We start from the raw sequence: 17667 nt of genomic DNA on the forward strand, positions 1-17667 counted from the left end.
TACTCGCGGGGAGAAGAGGCCCCATGAGGAGAACGTTGGGGGCGCTGCCCGCGGAGGGCAGAAACCCCTAAACGATGAAATGACCTGTGAAGACAGAAAAAACAAGATTAAAGGCAATACATTCATATACATTTATTACAATAATACTTCATTAAATCAACATTTTCTAAGACTACTCCCTCAGGAGTAAAAAACTCAGAGTCCCTTCCTTGACTGAGTTTTTTAAAACTGAGGTACAGGGGCAGCAAGGGGGCGGTACCTAATTAATATGATAATTATATTAATTTATAACTCAGTCCCTACCAATAAGACTCGAGCTAAACCCATGATGGACTCTCCTTCCAGAGACATGGGAGAATGTACTGATTTTGGTCTGAATTTCTATTGTATATATCTTTATTTTGATTTATACTAAGAGATTTTGATTGGTTTTTGTTTTATTGTTTTTAAAGTTAGATAACCATCTGAACCATTTCTCCCAGGTCTTGTAGAACTCTGAATTGTTTTTGTTTTGTATTTCCATTGTTATTTTTGATAGTTCGGCACATTCCATAATTTTACTAATAATGGTTAAGTTTGTTGGAGTGTCTTCTTTTTTCCAATGCTGAGCGTATGTTAGTCTGGCGGCCGTTAGTATTTGAATAATAAGGTATCTGTCTTCTTTGCTTAGTTTCTGTCTAAAAATGCCTAGAAGGAACAGTTCTGGTTTAGTTGTAATCTTTATATGATTTGGTCCATTATTCCGCCCCGAGTCTGCGGAGAGGGGCGGCATACAAATCCAATTAATAATAATAATAATAATAATAATAATAATAATAATAATAATAATAATAATAATAATAATTTGTGTCCAAAGTTTTTGGGCGAATGTACAGGTCCACCACAGATGATAGTATGTTCCCTGGTTCTTTTTACATTTCCAACATAGAGATGATACGTTTGGGTACATTTTAGAAAGCCTAGCTGGTGGAAGGTGCCATCTGTATATCATTTTGTATAGATTTCCCTTGAAGGATACAGCAAGTGTAATTTTGTAGTTAATTGTAAATATTTTTTCCCATTCTGAGCCAAAATTTTCATTGCTAAGCAAGACAGTTAAGTGAGTTTGGCCTATTTTACAATCTTTCTTGTCAGTTATTAAGTGAATCACCATAGTTGTTAAAATAGTAACACAGTGTTAAATGAATTTAGCTTCCTCATTGATTTTGCTTGTCAGAAGGTCATAGAAGTTGATCACAGGACCCTGGACACTGCAACCATCATAAATACATGCCAGTGGCCAAGCGATTTTGAACAAGTGATTATGGAAATGCTGCAAAGGTCATGTGGAAAACAATCATAAGTCACTTTTTTCAGTGGCATTGTGACTTTGATGATTAAATGAATGGTTGTAAGTCAAGGACCACCTATATTTAGTGGGGAGTGGAACCCCACAATTCTTTCTGATTTTAGTAAGTACAGTAATAGTTATACAGTGGTACCTCTACTTACGAAAACCTCTACCGGTGCACTTTTTGAGATACGAACTGGGTGTTCAAGATTTTTTTGCCACTTCTCACAAACCATTTTCCACTTACAAACCCTCGCATTTCTCTCTGCTGTAGCTGCAGCGAGCAGCGGCCAAAGCAAGCACTTTTAAGTTTGCAGGCTCTGATGATCGCAAGGAAATCGGAGACAGGCTTTGCCGTGCTGGGTCTCCACCCCCCCCCCATTCCTTCTGCTACTGTCATGGCAAAAAGTGAAGGCGTTGGAGGAGAGAGAGAACGGCGTGTCCGAGGAGCTCTCCACAGCTGCCAGATCTCGCTGATAGTTTCCCCTCTCGCCCAACGTTTTCTCCGCTTGGAGGTGAGCCAAGGAAACGGTGGGCGAGAGGGGATTTCCCCCATCTCACTGTCAAAAGTATCCATGGGAGCCCCGACCATCCATCGCCCACCGCCCCCTCCAGCCAGAAGCCTGATGACCCCGAAGCCAGGTGTGGGGAAGGGCAGAACCTTTGGCTCCTGGACGGGCAGGAGAGCCTGGAGCTGCCGCCTTCCCTCCCAACTGCCTTGCCCGTCTCCCTCCCCCGGCCAATGGCACCCATCCCGCCCACTCCAAGAGCCCCCGCTGCCAGGACGGGTTGATGGGATGGGGGGGGGGGTCCGGCCTCCAGCCAGCCTCCCCTGTGCAGCCCGGGTCCACTGATGAGAGCTTCGCCTCAGTAATTTCGGAGATGACGCCCCTCCCACCGCATCCGCTCTGCTGGGCTCTCCCTGCTTCCCTCCCATCCACACCCCCTGCCCCCATCCTCCTTCAAAGGAGGCGAGGGGAGATTTGATGGAGCATGGCGGGGGCTTCTAGTCGGCCTCGACGTGGCTCTTGGAGCAGGCGGGATAAGAGCCATTGGCCGAGGGTGGGGAGACAGGCAATGCGGCTGGGTGGGAAGGCGGCGGCTCTGGGCTCTCCTGCCCATCCAGGAGCTGAAAGTTCTGCCCTTCCCCACACCCAGCTTCACCCCCCCCCCCCCGGTGGGCTTCTGGTTGGAGTGCGCGACGGGCGATGAATGGCTAGGATTCCCATGGACACATTTTGACAGCGAGATGGGGGAAATTCCTTTTTTTAAAAAAAATAGGCTTAAAGTTTTGAATTTTCCTAATCGGTTTGCACACATTATTCGCTTTTACATTGATTCCTATGGGAAAAATTGCTTCTACTTACAAATGTTTCTACTTAAGAACCTGGTCCAGAACGAATTAAGTTCATAAATAGAGGTACCACTGTATATTAGACTGTGAAAGTATGTTATACTGTTGTATTATTCACTATTGTCCCTGTCCAATTGTTCCCTCTTAGGAGTACCCATCTTATGTATATAAATAATGTTATATCTATTTATTTATTTATTTATTTATTTATTTATTTATTTATTTATTTTGTCAAGTACGTATGTATATTACAAATACATTCTTGACAAAATAAATAAATAAATAAACAAACAAACATCTGGGAGATCTTATTGTATTTTTGTTTGCAGCAAGATTGAGCAGATTAACGGCATCTGAAGCACTCAATTTGTGGGTTACATTTTTCATAAAGATTTTTACCTAACTTTTTGATCATTTTTACTAGCAAGTTATTCATGAGAGTATTAGCTGTATAGAGTTGCAGAAAGTAATGTCATTGTTTTTTATTCAACTGTTATAAGACTCTTTGTTTCTTCTATACGCAGTCATTTATCCCTTCCTGGCCCATCTTTTCTGAAGGCAATAGTTATGCTGATGTTGCTGTTATGTTTTATCTAACATTGTTTAAAAGAATAAAAAAGATAAAGCTCCCTGGAAAAATTGTAGATTGGTTTGTACGAAATGGGATTTTTGCATGTGAAAATGGTTTGTTTGTTTGTTTATTGGATTTATATGCCGCCCCTTACCTCTCTTATACAAGCAGTTTGATTGTAGAAAAAAAGCTTGGTGTGAATGTATTTTGCTTCCCTGAACAATACGTTGTAAGGAAATGTATGTGCTGTGGGTCTTGCCTCCCAAGGACAATTCCATCTGTACGTCCATCACCCTGGGGGGGGGAATTATTGACCCCCTCAGAGAGGGTACACAACTTGGGCGTCCTCCTCGATCCACAGCTGACATTGGAACATCATCTTTCGGCTGTGACGAGGAGGGCGTTTGCCCAGGTTCACCTGGTACACCAGTTGCGGCCCTATTTGGACAGGGAGTCATTGCTCACAGTCACTCATGCCCTCATCACCTCGAGGTTCGATTACTGCAACGCTCTCTACATGGGGCTACCTTTGAAGAGTGTTCGGAAACTTCAGATCGTGCAGAACGCAGCCGTGAGAGACATCGTGGGGCTTCCAAGATTCACCCACGTTTCTGCAACACTCCGCGGCCTGCACTGGCTGCCGATCAGTTTCCGGTCACAGTTCAAAGTGTTGGTCATGACCTTTAAAGCCCTACATGGCATTGGACCAGAGTACCTCCGGAACCGCCTGCTACCGCACGAATCCCAGCGACCGATAAAGTCCCACAGAGTTGGCCTTCTCCGGGTCCCGTCGACTAAACAATGTCGTTTGGCGGGCCCCAGGGGAAGAGCCTTCTCTGTGGCGGCCCCGGCCCTCTGGAACCAGCTCCCCCCGGAGATTAGAACTGCCCCCACCCTCCCTGTCTTTTGTAAACTACTCAAGACTCACTTATACCTCCAGGCATGGGGGAGTTGAGACACCTTTCCCCCAGGCTCTTTTATATTTTGTTTTATGTTTGGTATGAATGTGCTGTTTGGTTTTTTAAATAATGATAGGGTTTTAATTATTTTTAATATTAGATTAGTGCCATTGTAATATTGTTTTTATCATTGTTATGAGCTGCCCCGAGTCTTCGGAGAGGGGCGGCATACAAATCTAATAAATTGAATTGAATTGATTTATTAAAGCTAAAGAGACAGAGAGAAAGAGAGAAATGGAAAGAAATATTTTGTTGAGAGAATGATGGGTGGAGAAAAAAGTGTTACATTTCTGTGTAGTTTTAAAAACAAAAAACAAATTTGTCAACTTTCGCTTATGCTGCTGCATCGCTTGGTTGTCAATAGTTACGGGGAGGGTTTAGAGATAAGGGGAAGTGGGGGGGAAGCACACGGGAGGCCCTATGGAGTGAGATAAGTTTCATTTTCCCTGGTGCCAGGAGGAGACCATTAGAAGAACATTCCACAAGTGTGATGTGCGATGAAGATGGATCCACCTGACGGTCATGAACAATAGGGATTGGGCATTTACCCAAGGGGGTGGGAAAAGGGGCTTTGATATATACTGTATCGCGCCATTTTCTTCAGACTTTGCTTTTACTTCGATGCTTCTAGTTCTGATTTTGATAAATTCACTCTTGAACTTTCATAAAAAGGACTCTGAGTTTTATTTATCTTATATTCTGACTGGGCAGCCGGACAGAAATTTTCCTTGTCCTCGATGGTTTTAAACTCTTAAGACTTTTTTGCCTTTAAAGAGCAAGAGAAACAGGATATATAAACATCCCATCCAGCTGTTCATTTTAAATACTTTTTTTTCTTACCCCACTTCTCTGGTAAGCCTATTTGAGAAAGGAGGGGAAAATGGACAACCTATTCATATAGCCTTGTCTTTCATTGTTTTGATTTTATTTATTTATTTATGGTGAAAGTCCAAGCTGGATATAATATATGGAACATACACGGAACAAGAACAACAAAAAAACCTCAGGAGTCCTAGAAACCCTAAAACCAAATAGCAGCCCTCAGCTAGAAATTAAAAAAAAAAAGATTTTTGGATGTAGACTGTTCATCAGATAACTAGGCAATCAGGTTTGCACCTCAAATGAAAAACAACAACAAAAGACTTTCAAATTAAAATGTATTACTGAGGAAACAAATATTCTCAAGTTCTCACCAATGAAGGGCTACCAAAATCTTTACTACCACACTATGGGTGTGGCCTATGCAGGATGCCCTGCATTTTCTTTCAACATCTTTCAGTGCAAATTGTGTGCTCTGGGGTGGAGCTCCATTTTTGCTACCCCACTGCGTTCCACTCCGTCCCGGCAGCAGCCCACCCCTGGTTCTCACCTGTAAATGTGAAATTGTTTTCCCAAAAGCTTTTCGTTGTTTAACATAGTTTCTGGTTTCTTCAAACATGAATTCACAGCTAGAAATCGCCATATCAGCAATCAAGAGCCTTTCCTTGAGAGATAAGGGATAAGAGACATTCTCAAACATGCTCATTATTAAATGGAAAAATTATCATTATTTCTCTATACATTCTTCTGTTAGATATCTCATCATGGTATCTCTGGCTTTAAAAACTTTTCTGAGTTATAAAGATGTATATGGGTCTAAATCAGTGGTTCTCAACCTTTTTTTGGCCATGTCCCACCTAAGCACCTCTAAAATCCTGAAGCCTCCTCCACGCTCCATGACATATAATTCTTATTATTCAAAAAGTGAACTACTCCCACGGAGGAAGCCTAAAAGGCCATTAACTAGGTTTAAACAAGGTTCCAATTGCCCCCATTAAAAATGAAATTGCCCCCCTGTGGGGTGTGGGCCCCATGTTGGGATCCAGGGATCTAAATCATTCTTGTTGTTTTTGTTGTTGCTATTATTATTATTATTATTATTATTATTATTATTATTATTATTATTATTATTTAGATTTATATGCTGCCTCTCTCTGAAAATTTGGTGCGGGTTACAACATATAAAAAGATAGTATACATCAAGATATAGTTAATTTAAATTAAAAGTTACATTTTAAAAAGTTACTTTTAAAAACTAGAAACAAAACCTATTGAAATACACACTACAAATTCATACAAACTCATTATACATTCATTGGCCAGGGGGCAGTCTAATAACCCCAAGCTTGGAGGCATAGGTGAGTCTTTAGACTCTTTCGGAAGGCGAGGAGGGTGGGGGCAGTACGAATTTCCGGGGAAGATGATTCCAGATTAGATCTACAGTGGAACCCCGACATAAGAGCTGCTCTACTTAAGAGCAACTCGAGATAAGAGCTGGGAGGGGAGAGATATTTTTGTTCTACTTACAAGCCCAAATTCGAGATACAAGCGCCAAGGAGCTGTCTCCTGAAGCCAAACGCTAACTTCCGCGTTCGGCTTCAGGAGACAGCTGCGAAGCGGTGCGCGTGTTTTAAAAGGTTGCAGCCGGCCTGGGGGGCTCGGGGGGGTGCTTGCAGCTTTCTTTCTTGCTCTTTTTCTTTCTCTCTTTTACCTTCCCTTCCTCTATTTCTTCTTTTCTTTCTCCTTCCCACCTTCTTCCCTCCCTCCCTCCCTTCACTCATTCCTCTCTTACTCTCCCCTTTCATAAGTTTCCTTGCTTCCTTCCTCTGTTCCTGTCCCTTCCCCCTTTCTTTCTTTCTTTCTTTCTTTCTTGCTCTTTTTCTTTCTCTCTTTTACCTTCCCTTCCTCTATTTCTTCTTTTCTTTCTCCTTCCCACCTTCTTCCCTCCCTCCCTCCCTTCACTCATTCCTCTCTTACTCTCCCCTTTCATAAGTTTCCTTGCTTCCTTCCTCTGTTCCTGTCCCTTCCCTCTTTCCTTCCTTCCTTCCCACCCTCCGTCCATTCATTCACCCATTCCTCTCTTGATCGCTTAAAGCCGGTCCCTGGTGCAAAAAGGGTTGGGGACCTCTGTCCTACAGGATTGGGTGGCAGAGAAGTTGAACATATGTAAATTTAAAAGTTTAAGAAAGTTTACAAGTTAAGTGAAAGAAACTTCATTATTCATTTATATGTACATGTACATTTCTTCATTAAAAACATGTCTTTCTGCATAATTTAGACTAACTTTGTGAGTTTTTTGAGGGCTGGAACCAATTAAAATTATTTACATTAATTCCTATGGGGAAAAGTCGTTCGAGATAATAGCTGCTCGACTTAAGAGCCCAGGTCCGGAACGAATTAAACTCGTATCTCGAGGTACCACTGTATTGGAGACTCTCTACCTAGAGCTACTATGTAAATGTATATAAACCTCTTGAACCGTTGAAGATGGTTCTTATTCTACATGAAAACATGAATCATATTCAGAAAATAATATTGCAAACGAAAGATTCAGATAGAAATACTCAAAAAGTACTTCCAGTACAGGTAGTCCTTGAGTTACAAATGTAATGGAGCCTGCCCATTTCATTCGCAACCCAAGGATTCATGGAAGTGAATCTTGTACCTTGAACAGGATCACTCCTGCCTATTGCTACACATTCACTAATCAAATTTGACCCCCGTTAAGTGCATGTGAGGTATCGCGGGGTGGGAAAGTCCATGGAAGGGAAACCTACTGATGGAACAGGCCACCTGCCTAAGGCCACCTAAGGCTTACCCTGATCCATTGAAATACCTCTTGCACCCCACAATTGCTTCTTCTCATCATCCTCCCATGCCTGGTCACTTACCTTGTGAACATCTAGCAAGCAGTCTCTTCTCTCAGCCGCATGTGCCCCTCTGCACTTCTGTTCAGAGCTCCGCAGGCCTTACCCAGCACGGGAGGGGCGAATATGCCCCCTGGAAGCTCCATTTCAGCCTGCAATGGGCCAAGGGAGGCCCATGGAGGACCAAACAGAGCATCGGAAGCTCCATTTTGGCTGGAAACATTTGAGTATGAATATTGCAGAGCATCTATTTATTTATTTATTTTATTTATTTGTTTTGTCAAGTAAATAATGCAGGGATGTGAAGAAATAATCATATTAATATACATGAATAAAAGATTAGAAGAACATTAGAAATAGTAATATTCATATACATGGTGATGGTAAGACATAAAGAGACATTAGGGCAGGGAAGGACCGTTGAACTTACCTGAACGGTCTTCTCGATGCACTGCAAGGAGAGTCCAACGTGGGTAATACTCTAGTCTGATTGGTAGGGATTGAGTTTAATTTTAATATTAGGTAGGCACCACCCCCTAGCCCTCCAGTCAATAATAAAACGAAGGAGCAGTAAACCATTGAAATTTTTATTAAATAACTAGACAGCAAATATCAACTTAGCAACCCATAACTTAACTGAATACCATAATCCTGGTCCCTAAGCCGGGAGGGTTTGGACTCTCCTTGCAGTGCATCGAGAAGACCGTTCAGGTAAGTTCAACAATCCTTCTCCAGTGCACTTGCAAAGAGAGTCCAACGTGGGATATGCCCAAGCCTTATTTAGAGGGAGAGATAGGCTGGACCAGGGGCGCTGTAGTAGAGCATACCCCTTGTAACACACGCCTCTCAAAGGCTGCCTCCAATGAGGCAAAAGAATCTATGCGATAGTGTTTAATAAACGTAGAGGGAGCTGCCCATGTAGCTGCCCTGCAGATGTCTTCGAGGGACGCTTTCATGGTCCAAGTTCCCAAGGCGGCTGCGCTACGAGTGGAGTGTCCGGTTACTCCCTGTGGAATCTGATGACTCCTTGCTTTATATGCCTCAGAAATAGAGTCACACAACCAGCGGCTAACCGTTTGAGATGAAACCCTGTTTCCCCTAGAACACTGGGAAAATGACACAAACAACGCTTCTGAAGTCCTAAATGACTGTGTCCTACGGATGTAGATTTTTAGAGCTTGGCGCACGTCTAACTTGTGCCACCTCAACTCAGAAGGATGAGTCCCATGTGTGCAAAAGTCTGGTAGCATTACCTCCTGGCCCCTGTGGAACCAGGAGTTTACTTTTGGTACAAAGGCTGGGTCCAGTCGTAAAACGACCCGGTCTGGATGGAATTGGCAAAGGTCCGATCTTATCGACTGAGCCGACATTTCCAAGACACGTCTGGCCGAAGTGATCGCTACCAGGAAAGCGGTCTTAATTGACAGAAATCTTAATGAGATTGTCCGGATTGGTTCAAAGGGAGGTCCTGTCAAAGCTTGTAGGACTAACGGCAGATCCCATGTCGGGTATCTATGAACTGTCGGTGGTTGAATGTTAGAGGCCCCTCTCAGGAAATCCTTGATCCACGGATGATGAGTCCGGGGGCGGTAGTATCCCTGAACAAGTATGGTGGATAAGGCTGCTACATGTCTACGCAGTGTTTGGAGCGAGACCTTTATCCAAGCCTGCCTGAAGGAAAATCAATACAGTGAGCGGAGAAGCTGTTTGTGGATCAACTCCCTGATGTTGACAGAAATTACAAAAGGCCGACCAGGTGATTTGGTAAATGCGCCTAGTTGATGGCCTATGAGTGCCGTGTCAGGTAGATGTTGACGTCTCAGGCGATCCCCCTCAAGTGCCACACAGTCAGTTGCCACCACTGTGGCTCTGGGTGTACGATGCACCGCTGGCTGAGGGAGATCAAGTGGTCTGGGATTCTCCAGTACGGAGAGATGGACAGGTACTTCAGATCTGCAAACCATGCCCGACGTGGCCAGTAAGGGGCCAGCAGTAAAATCTCTGCCCGCTCTGAAAGGATCTTTCTGATCACCTTCAGTATTATGCATGTTGGTGGGAATGCATAAAGCAGTCCACGGGGCCACAGGTGGTGTAGTGCATTTACCCCTTCCGCACCCGGCAAGGGGAAGCGGGAGAAGCGCAGGAGCTGCGTGTTGTGGCGCGTATCGAAGAGGTTGATCACCGGGTGGCTGAACTGACGGGTTATTTCTTGGAAAATTCTGGGTTCTAGTCGCCATTCCGCTGGATCTATGATCGTGCAGCTTAGCCAATCTGCTTGAGTATTCTCCTGACCGGAGATGTGTTCTGCTGTGAGGGATGCTAGGTGAGCCTCAGCCCACGGGAAAAGTGCCTCCGATTCCCGCATCAACTTTCAGGATCTCGTGCCCCTTTGGTGGTTGATGTGTGAGCGTGTTGAAACATTGTCTGTAAGAACAAAGACATGCTGTCCTTGGACTAGGTGGGTAAAGCTGTGTAGAGCTAAGGATACTGCCTTGAGATCTAAGTAATTGATGTTCACTTTTTGCAGGTCTTGTGGTGTCCAAAGACCCTGGGCCATCTGACCAGAGGAGTGGGCTCCCCAGCCTGCGTCTGTTTTTATTGTTATTGGGTTGTGTCCACGGAAAGATGAGCCCTGTTGAATCGCTGTTGAAGCCCACCATTGAAGAGATCTTCTGAGCTGGGGGTTGAGGGTCGCCCTCTTGTGTGTGTGGCTGGACTTCCTCTTTTGAAAGGGTAGTAGAAACCACTGGAGTGGACGTAAATGGTGTCGAGCCCATGGTACTATATCTATACAAAACACCAGTGTGCCTAGTAGCTTTGATAGAAAGGAAAGTGGGATCCTTTCGTGAGTCCTCAATGAGTCCAACAGAGTTCGTATATTCGTCTTTCCGGTGATAGGTAAACTATGCATAGTTCTGTGTCTATAATTGTGCCTAGGTGTGTTAGGTGTGTTGTTGGAGTTAAGTGATTATTGTCAATGTTTATCGTGAAGCCATGTGATTGAAGCGTCTGGATGGTTAATGTCAGGTCCCGATGAGCCTGGTTTGGTGACTTTGAGAGGACTATTATATCGTCGAGATACGCCATAAGGCATAGTGACTGTTGTCTGAGGTTGGCTGTGAGGACGTCCAGCAATTTTGTTAATGTCCTTGGCGCTGATGATAGGCCAAACGGCATTGCCTTGTATTGGTAATGTATCCCCTCTAGACAAAATCGGAGAAATTGCCTGTGTGATGGATGGACGGGCACATGAAGATATGCTTCCCTGAGATCGATGGAGGTAAGGAAGTCCCTGTGACGTATGGAGGAAATAATTGAACGGAGCAAGTGCATTTTGAACCTCTTGTATCACACATAGGGTTTCGAGCCTTGGGAGGAGGCCAAGGGGGGCTCAGATCGAAAGAGCTGTCGACGGTAAAAGGGGTGAAACGTCTGTCAGATCGTCTGTTCGCCTTGGTAGCACTTTTTTCTTATCTTTATCCTCAATGAGGACCTTATCTAATGACTGGCTGAATAATTTCTTGTTTTGAAAGGGTGCGGCCGCCAGGCGCCATTTCGATTTGGTGTCTGCTTGCCAACTTCAGAGCCATATCATCCTCCGTGATGACACTGATGCCGCCATGGCTCTGGAGGAGAACTTTGCTGCATCCACTGTGGCATCAGCTGAAAACTCCGTAGCTGCTAAGAGTTTGTTCAGATCCTGTCGAAGGCGCCCGTCCTCCAGGCTGACTCTAGTCTGCATCTCCTGAATCCATAAAATAGTGCCCCAATTAAAAAACGAGGCTGTGGAAGCCGAGCGAAGGGCCCATGCCACCATTTGGTGCATTTTATGCACTAAATTATCCATCTTCCTATCCTCGGGCTTCAGGCCATCCGCCATTTCTGAGGGGACCAAGGCGTTGGATACAAGACTGGCCACTGGTTGATCAACTGTCAGAGAGCCCAGTAAAGCTTCAACCTCCTGGTCGAATGTGTAAAACTTTCGCTCCACCATTGAGGGACCATAGGCTGCTGCTGGGTGCTCCCATGGTTGTTTTATGTTCTCTATGAACAGTTCAGACGAGGGGATGTTCTGTCTCCCTCTGGTGCACTTTAAACAGGCCACCTGTTTGGCAGTCGTTGCTGATGTCCTGGCCTGCTTTCCCTCACCTGCTTCGTCAATCGTCTGTTTTGCTTTGTTTAGTAATACCCAAAACAGGGATCGTTTAAAAAGTCACGTAAAGGCTGGGGGCTTTGGGATATCTTCATCACCAGATAGGTCTTCTTCCACATCGCTATTCCTGCGCCTTGGTATTACATCCTCTGCCATAGATTCCGGTAAGGATGGAGGGGCTTGAACTATCCAAGGATCTCTAGCCCTTGGGTGGGGGGCGGCTGCTGCATATTGCTGTGCCCCTGTTGCCAGGCCATGCAAATAAGCGTTGGCAATGATATCCTGCAGGGCTGTGGGCATGTTCTGCCATGTGTCCTGCGAGGTGCGTAGTCCCACCGCTGTTGGAGTAAATGTGGAGGTTGGTATTTGACCACACTGCGATACATGAGATGCTTGTGGAGGCGGTGGAATGTTAGGCCAAATGGAGGTCTGTCTAAGAGGGGTGTATGCCTCTGGTACTGGGAGAGGGGCTGTAGGATAGGATGATCCTGTGACCAGTCCTTATCAGTTGCCGAGCCTGCTACCCCTGTTGTAATCATGGGGGAGACCGGTGGTGGGATAGGTCCCAAAGATAGGCTAGCTTGTGATGGTGAAGTTACCGGTATCAGCTGTCTCTGGGTTGCTTCTAGTTGTTTCTCAAGTGCCTTGATTCTCTTTTCTGCCTCTCTAAGAGAGGAGCTTTGAGAAGATTTGGCCTTTGGCTTGTCTGATTTAGACTTCTCCCTCGGGGTGTTAGGTCTAAAAGTGGCGGTAGATTCCTCCCCTGCTTGATCTGCCATAATGTTGCCCTTTAAAACACTCACGATGGCAGTTATATGCGTTAGCAATCCGTTGCAACTCCTCTCTTTTCGTGCACGTTGTGGAGAATAGTAAATGGCCCGTTACCACGCCTGCGAGTTTCTAGGGCAGATTTTAGTGTCATCTAAATGAGGTATATATGAGGAGGTACCCTGCTCCGCCTCCCTCAAAATGGCCTCCGCTCCTTGGCGTTTTTAACATGGCTGGTTTTCCTGTTGCCATGGCAACCACCAGCGCTTCGAAATGGTCCGTGAGCCGACGCGCCCATTCCGGAACCTCCAAAATGGCCGATGCCCTGTCGCCAAGATAACCATTTTTCCTGAGGATTTCCCACCTCGTTATGGCGCCAAACTTCCCCCTCGCTCAGATAGGACTTTTCCTCATATCCTGAACAGAATCGGCCAATTAATGCCGATTATGGGTTCCTTGGAATCCTTCTGTTCCGGCCTGGTATGTTCGCTGGGGGTGGTGCCCCCACCCCCAACGTCAACCGCCTCCTCTTCCCCGGGTGTGACCGCGGAGGTTGGTGACCCGGTAGCTTCCTCTGTCTGATAGATATCACGACCCTTTTTGTGGAATGTGGGGGGGGAGCGGCAGCTCCAAGGGTGGTACCCTCTGAGGGTAGTGACCCTGTGCTGCGAAGGAGGGGGCCTGTATCTGTCAATTTTCTTCCTGTAATAAAAACAAATGAAATGTTAGAATAAACTTATTTACAAAACCACTTCTAAACTATTGAAAGTTTAAGAGAAGAAACTCAAGAGTCCCTTTACTGTGACTGAGTTTTTTTAGACTGGAGGGCTAGGGGGCGGTGCCTACCTAATATTAAAATTATACTCAGTCTCTACCAATCAGACTAGAGTATTACCCACGTTGGACTCTCCTTGCAAGTGCATTGGAGAATGGGAGGTACGTTGGTGCACTTATGCATGCCCCTTGCGTGTGGTTGTTCGTAAGAGTGAACAATTGCCATGATTCTGCAAGATTCATAGTTTTGGGAATTGTTCACAAATAGGTAACTGTGAATGTTTGAATGCTCATAACCCTCCCATGGGAAAAAATATGAGGCAGGGAAACAAAAACGGAATGTAGAGATAAATGCCTACCTAAATAGAACTGAGTGAAGTGAAATATTTTGAAGACTTAATTTATTTTTGTGAATGCGGAGAGAAAAGAACCCCCTTTTAACTGTTTTCAATAACTTTATATTTTAAATTGGTGACAGAGTGACCTGTTGGGGTGAGGGAAAGCAGAGACATTCTACCGGAGGGGGAAAAAATGCTAAAACAAATCAGTACTTCCTTTGGAGCTTTACTAGAAGCAAAATATGTCTTGTTTTGGACTCAAGTCAGGCTCAGCTACAGTCTCCTAAACCTTCAATTTCCTCCATTTTGAAAACTAAGGACAGGGAGATAGCTTTTCTTGACATCAAGTTTCCATTACTGAGGTCCACAAAGAGAGCACTAAGACTCTCTATTTTTATTCACATAGAAACAGAGGAAAAGACAGACAGGGGGAAGGCCCTAGTAAAAAATGGTTTTGCTTCTATAACTATCTGTACAATAGTTATAGAACAGGAATGAGATCTGATACTACATAGTTTAATATTAAAATATTAACATCACTAAGTATATTCCCCAAATCTTTTCCTCACATATTACATGTTATATAAAAGCTCAAGCCTTGAAAGTGAAAATAACAATGCAATTCGGGGTACAGGATTTCCACCCTGAAATCAGTAAGAGGTAACTGTCAACTTGCAGAGAAGCTCAAATGTCATCCAGCATAATCCATTGCTGGCAGATAGCTGCAATGATAAATAATGCCTTTGTGTTATTCTTTGGTGTGGTTTTATATCTCAGTGTGGTTCCATGTCTGTCTTACCTGAGGAAGCTCTGACATTAGATAATAGAAGCCTTTGTTCTCCTGGCCAAGTAGTGCACTGGCAGGCAAGCGGACGTCTTCAAAAAACAGCTCAGCCGTGTCCTAATTTTAAATAATAAAGTCACATATTTGCCAGTGTTCCTTAAACCCTGTATGATAATGCTTTTTTTAAAAGAAGTGCTGTGGACCTGCAAATGCATTAAAATGGATGGAGGATACTATTTACCAAAGTAATCATTTTCCATAGCCAAATTCCAAGGTCTCAGTAACATATAATACTGGAAATCAATCTTTGTTCCACCTTTTAGTCATTCTGTTGACTTGTAATGAAGGATGCAAAAAATCACAGGTAGGACATGGAAGATGGAGGCAATTATTTCTGCAGCTTTGCTTTATTTTCCCAGAAGCCCAAGTTCTTGCCTTCAATTTGAGTGATATAATACCCTGCATTTCTTTTTGAGTGTACCCACTCTCCTCTCATCTCCCTTCCCCACTCCCTTTCCTGTATTTGATTGTGGCAAAGCCATGAGTAGCCAAATATTCCTGTCACTGGATCCAGCTGAGAAGTCCTGTTGGATTCCATACCTTATCAAGTTCACAGGCAGGCAGGTGTTCAGTAGGTGAAAAACACTATTATAGGAACTGTAATATTAGGATAGACTTCTGCAGCCATTTGGCAAATATGTATCTAATTGAATGATAATTGAAATATTTCCATTCAGTTTACTACTCATTAGAGAATTTATCTAGGACTCACCTGTGCTTTAAGTCCTATTTTTTCAAGCTTACGTCCTTTAACAAAGCCTTTCATACCATCTTCTACTAGGAAAAGGCTAATTCCATGAGCAGGGGAACGGGCTTCACGGTTTGTAATAGCCACAACAATAACCAAATCACACATCCAGCCATTTGTAATAAATACCTGCAACAAACCAGTGATATACTTGAATTGTTTTATTGTAATTTGGTTTCTTGCCTATTAAGGACTTAGTCCCCTAAAGTCAGTCATTTCTTATTAGTTCTTGGATTCCTTTCTTATCTTGAGATGAGTTTTCCAGTTTAAACAATCACCCTTTGAAGTAACAGAAAGGCAGAATGAAAAAGAAACTCCAAGATATTCTAAAAGATACCCTCCCTCTACTTGCCACAGATAACTATGCTGTAGAAACCAAAGTAATTGTACAGTACATAGAAAAGTGTGTGGTGTTTCAAATGCTGTTTAATAAAAACATACAAGAAAGAAGTGTGGCAAAAGTAGTACAATTGAGGTAAACTAGGATCACAGTCAGCAATCTATATCGACTTTTGCAAAGCCTTTGACTCAATTGTCCACGACAAACCTCTTCTGAAACTCAAATCCTATGGGATCTCTGGACTACTACACAATTGGTTAACAGCATTCCTATCCAACAGACAACAAGTGGTCAAAATAGGAAGTGCCACTTCTCTTCCTGTTCCTGTTAACAGTGGTGTCCCTCAAGGTAGTGTTTTAGGACCCACACTATTCATACTATACATAAACGATCTTTGCAATTGCATCACTAGCAACTGCGTTCTCTTTGCAGATGATGTCAAACTATTTAATACCACTGACAATGCTGCTACCCTTCAAAAAGACTTTGACCACGTAGCAAAATGGTCTAAAACCTGGCAACTTCAAATCTTCACTACTAAATGCTCTGTCTTGGAGTACTCATATCCAATGACCTAAGTCCTAGAGCCCACTGCAACAACATTGCCAAAAAAGGCTTTAAGAGTTGTTAACCTAATCCTTTGCAGCTTCTTCTCTGGTAATTTCGAACTGCTAACAAGAGCTTACAAAACATTTGTCAGATCAATCCTAGAATACAGCTCGCCTGTATGGAATCCACATTGCATATCTGACATAACACAATTGAGAGAGTCCAGAAATATTTCACAAGAAGAGTCCTTCACTCCTCTACTCACAACAAAATACCTTACTCTGCCAGACTTGAAGTTCTTGGTTTAGACAACTTACAACTCCGTCGTCTCCGTTCCGACTTAATTATAGTTCATAAAATCATATACCAAAATGTCCTACCTGTTAACGACTACTTCACCTTCAACCGCAACAACACACGAGCACGAAATCGATTTAAACTAAATGTCAACTGCTCCAAACTTGACTGCAAAAAATACGACTTCAGCAACAGAGTAATCAACACCTGGAATGCACTACCTGATTCTGTGCTTTCTATTCCTAACCCCAAAACCTTTAATCTTAGACTATCTACAATTGACCTCTCCCCCTTTCTAAGTGGTCTGTAAGGGGCGTGCATAAGCGCACCACTATGCCTATCCTCCCTGTCTTCTTTTGTTACTATTTATCATTACTTATCTAATGTTTTATTTGTACAAATTGTCACCCTATAATTGTTTGATTAAATAAATAAATAAATAAATAAAATAATAAGATTGCTTCTCAGAAAATTTATAAGTTAGGCAGGCAATGCAAAACAGCCACACTTCATCAATCATAAGTATAGATTGCCATAATGGATTTCAGCCAACCAGATAATAAATAACAATGTGAAACAATAATGAAGCAAACAAAAAAGACCCTTTCATATGAAACATCCACTCTAGTTTTTCCTGACGAAATTTTACTTATATTCAAAAATATCATACTGTGATTCTGCTTTAGCTAAGCAATTAACTACATCAATTAATAATAAGACACATTTAGATTATTTAAACTCCATTGTCAAACTCCACTGGGCATACATCATCCTAAGATTTTAGCAACACCAAAAAATTTTTAAACAATTCATCCAATCAAATCATTAACTTTCTGTTGATCCAATCATTATCCAAATCATTAACTTTCTATTCATCCAATCAAATCATTAACTTTCTGCTAATACACAATCCTATTACATGTTCCAACAAAACAAAGGATTTGTTTATATACATT

The 17667-nt window shown here is 43.2% G+C and overlaps 1 protein-coding gene across 1 annotated transcript in view; it reads right to left on the reverse strand.

Annotated features, from left to right (window-relative positions):
* Positions 1-17667, reverse strand: part of ACADL (acyl-CoA dehydrogenase long chain) — a 43191-nt gene that overhangs the window by 11481 nt on the left and 14043 nt on the right. Inside the window, exons 6-8 of the mRNA XM_070732153.1 lie at positions 15490-15654; positions 14733-14834; positions 5584-5697 (exon numbers count right to left, since the gene is read on the reverse strand). Coding sequence (XP_070588254.1) covers positions 5584-5697; positions 14733-14834; positions 15490-15654 — 381 coding nt within the window. The remainder of the gene's footprint in view (positions 1-5583; positions 5698-14732; positions 14835-15489; positions 15655-17667) is intronic.

The sequence above is a fragment of the Erythrolamprus reginae genome, chromosome 1, assembly GCF_031021105.1.
Source record: "Erythrolamprus reginae isolate rEryReg1 chromosome 1, rEryReg1.hap1, whole genome shotgun sequence".
NCBI classification, from domain to species: Eukaryota; Metazoa; Chordata; class Lepidosauria; order Squamata; family Dipsadidae; genus Erythrolamprus; species Erythrolamprus reginae.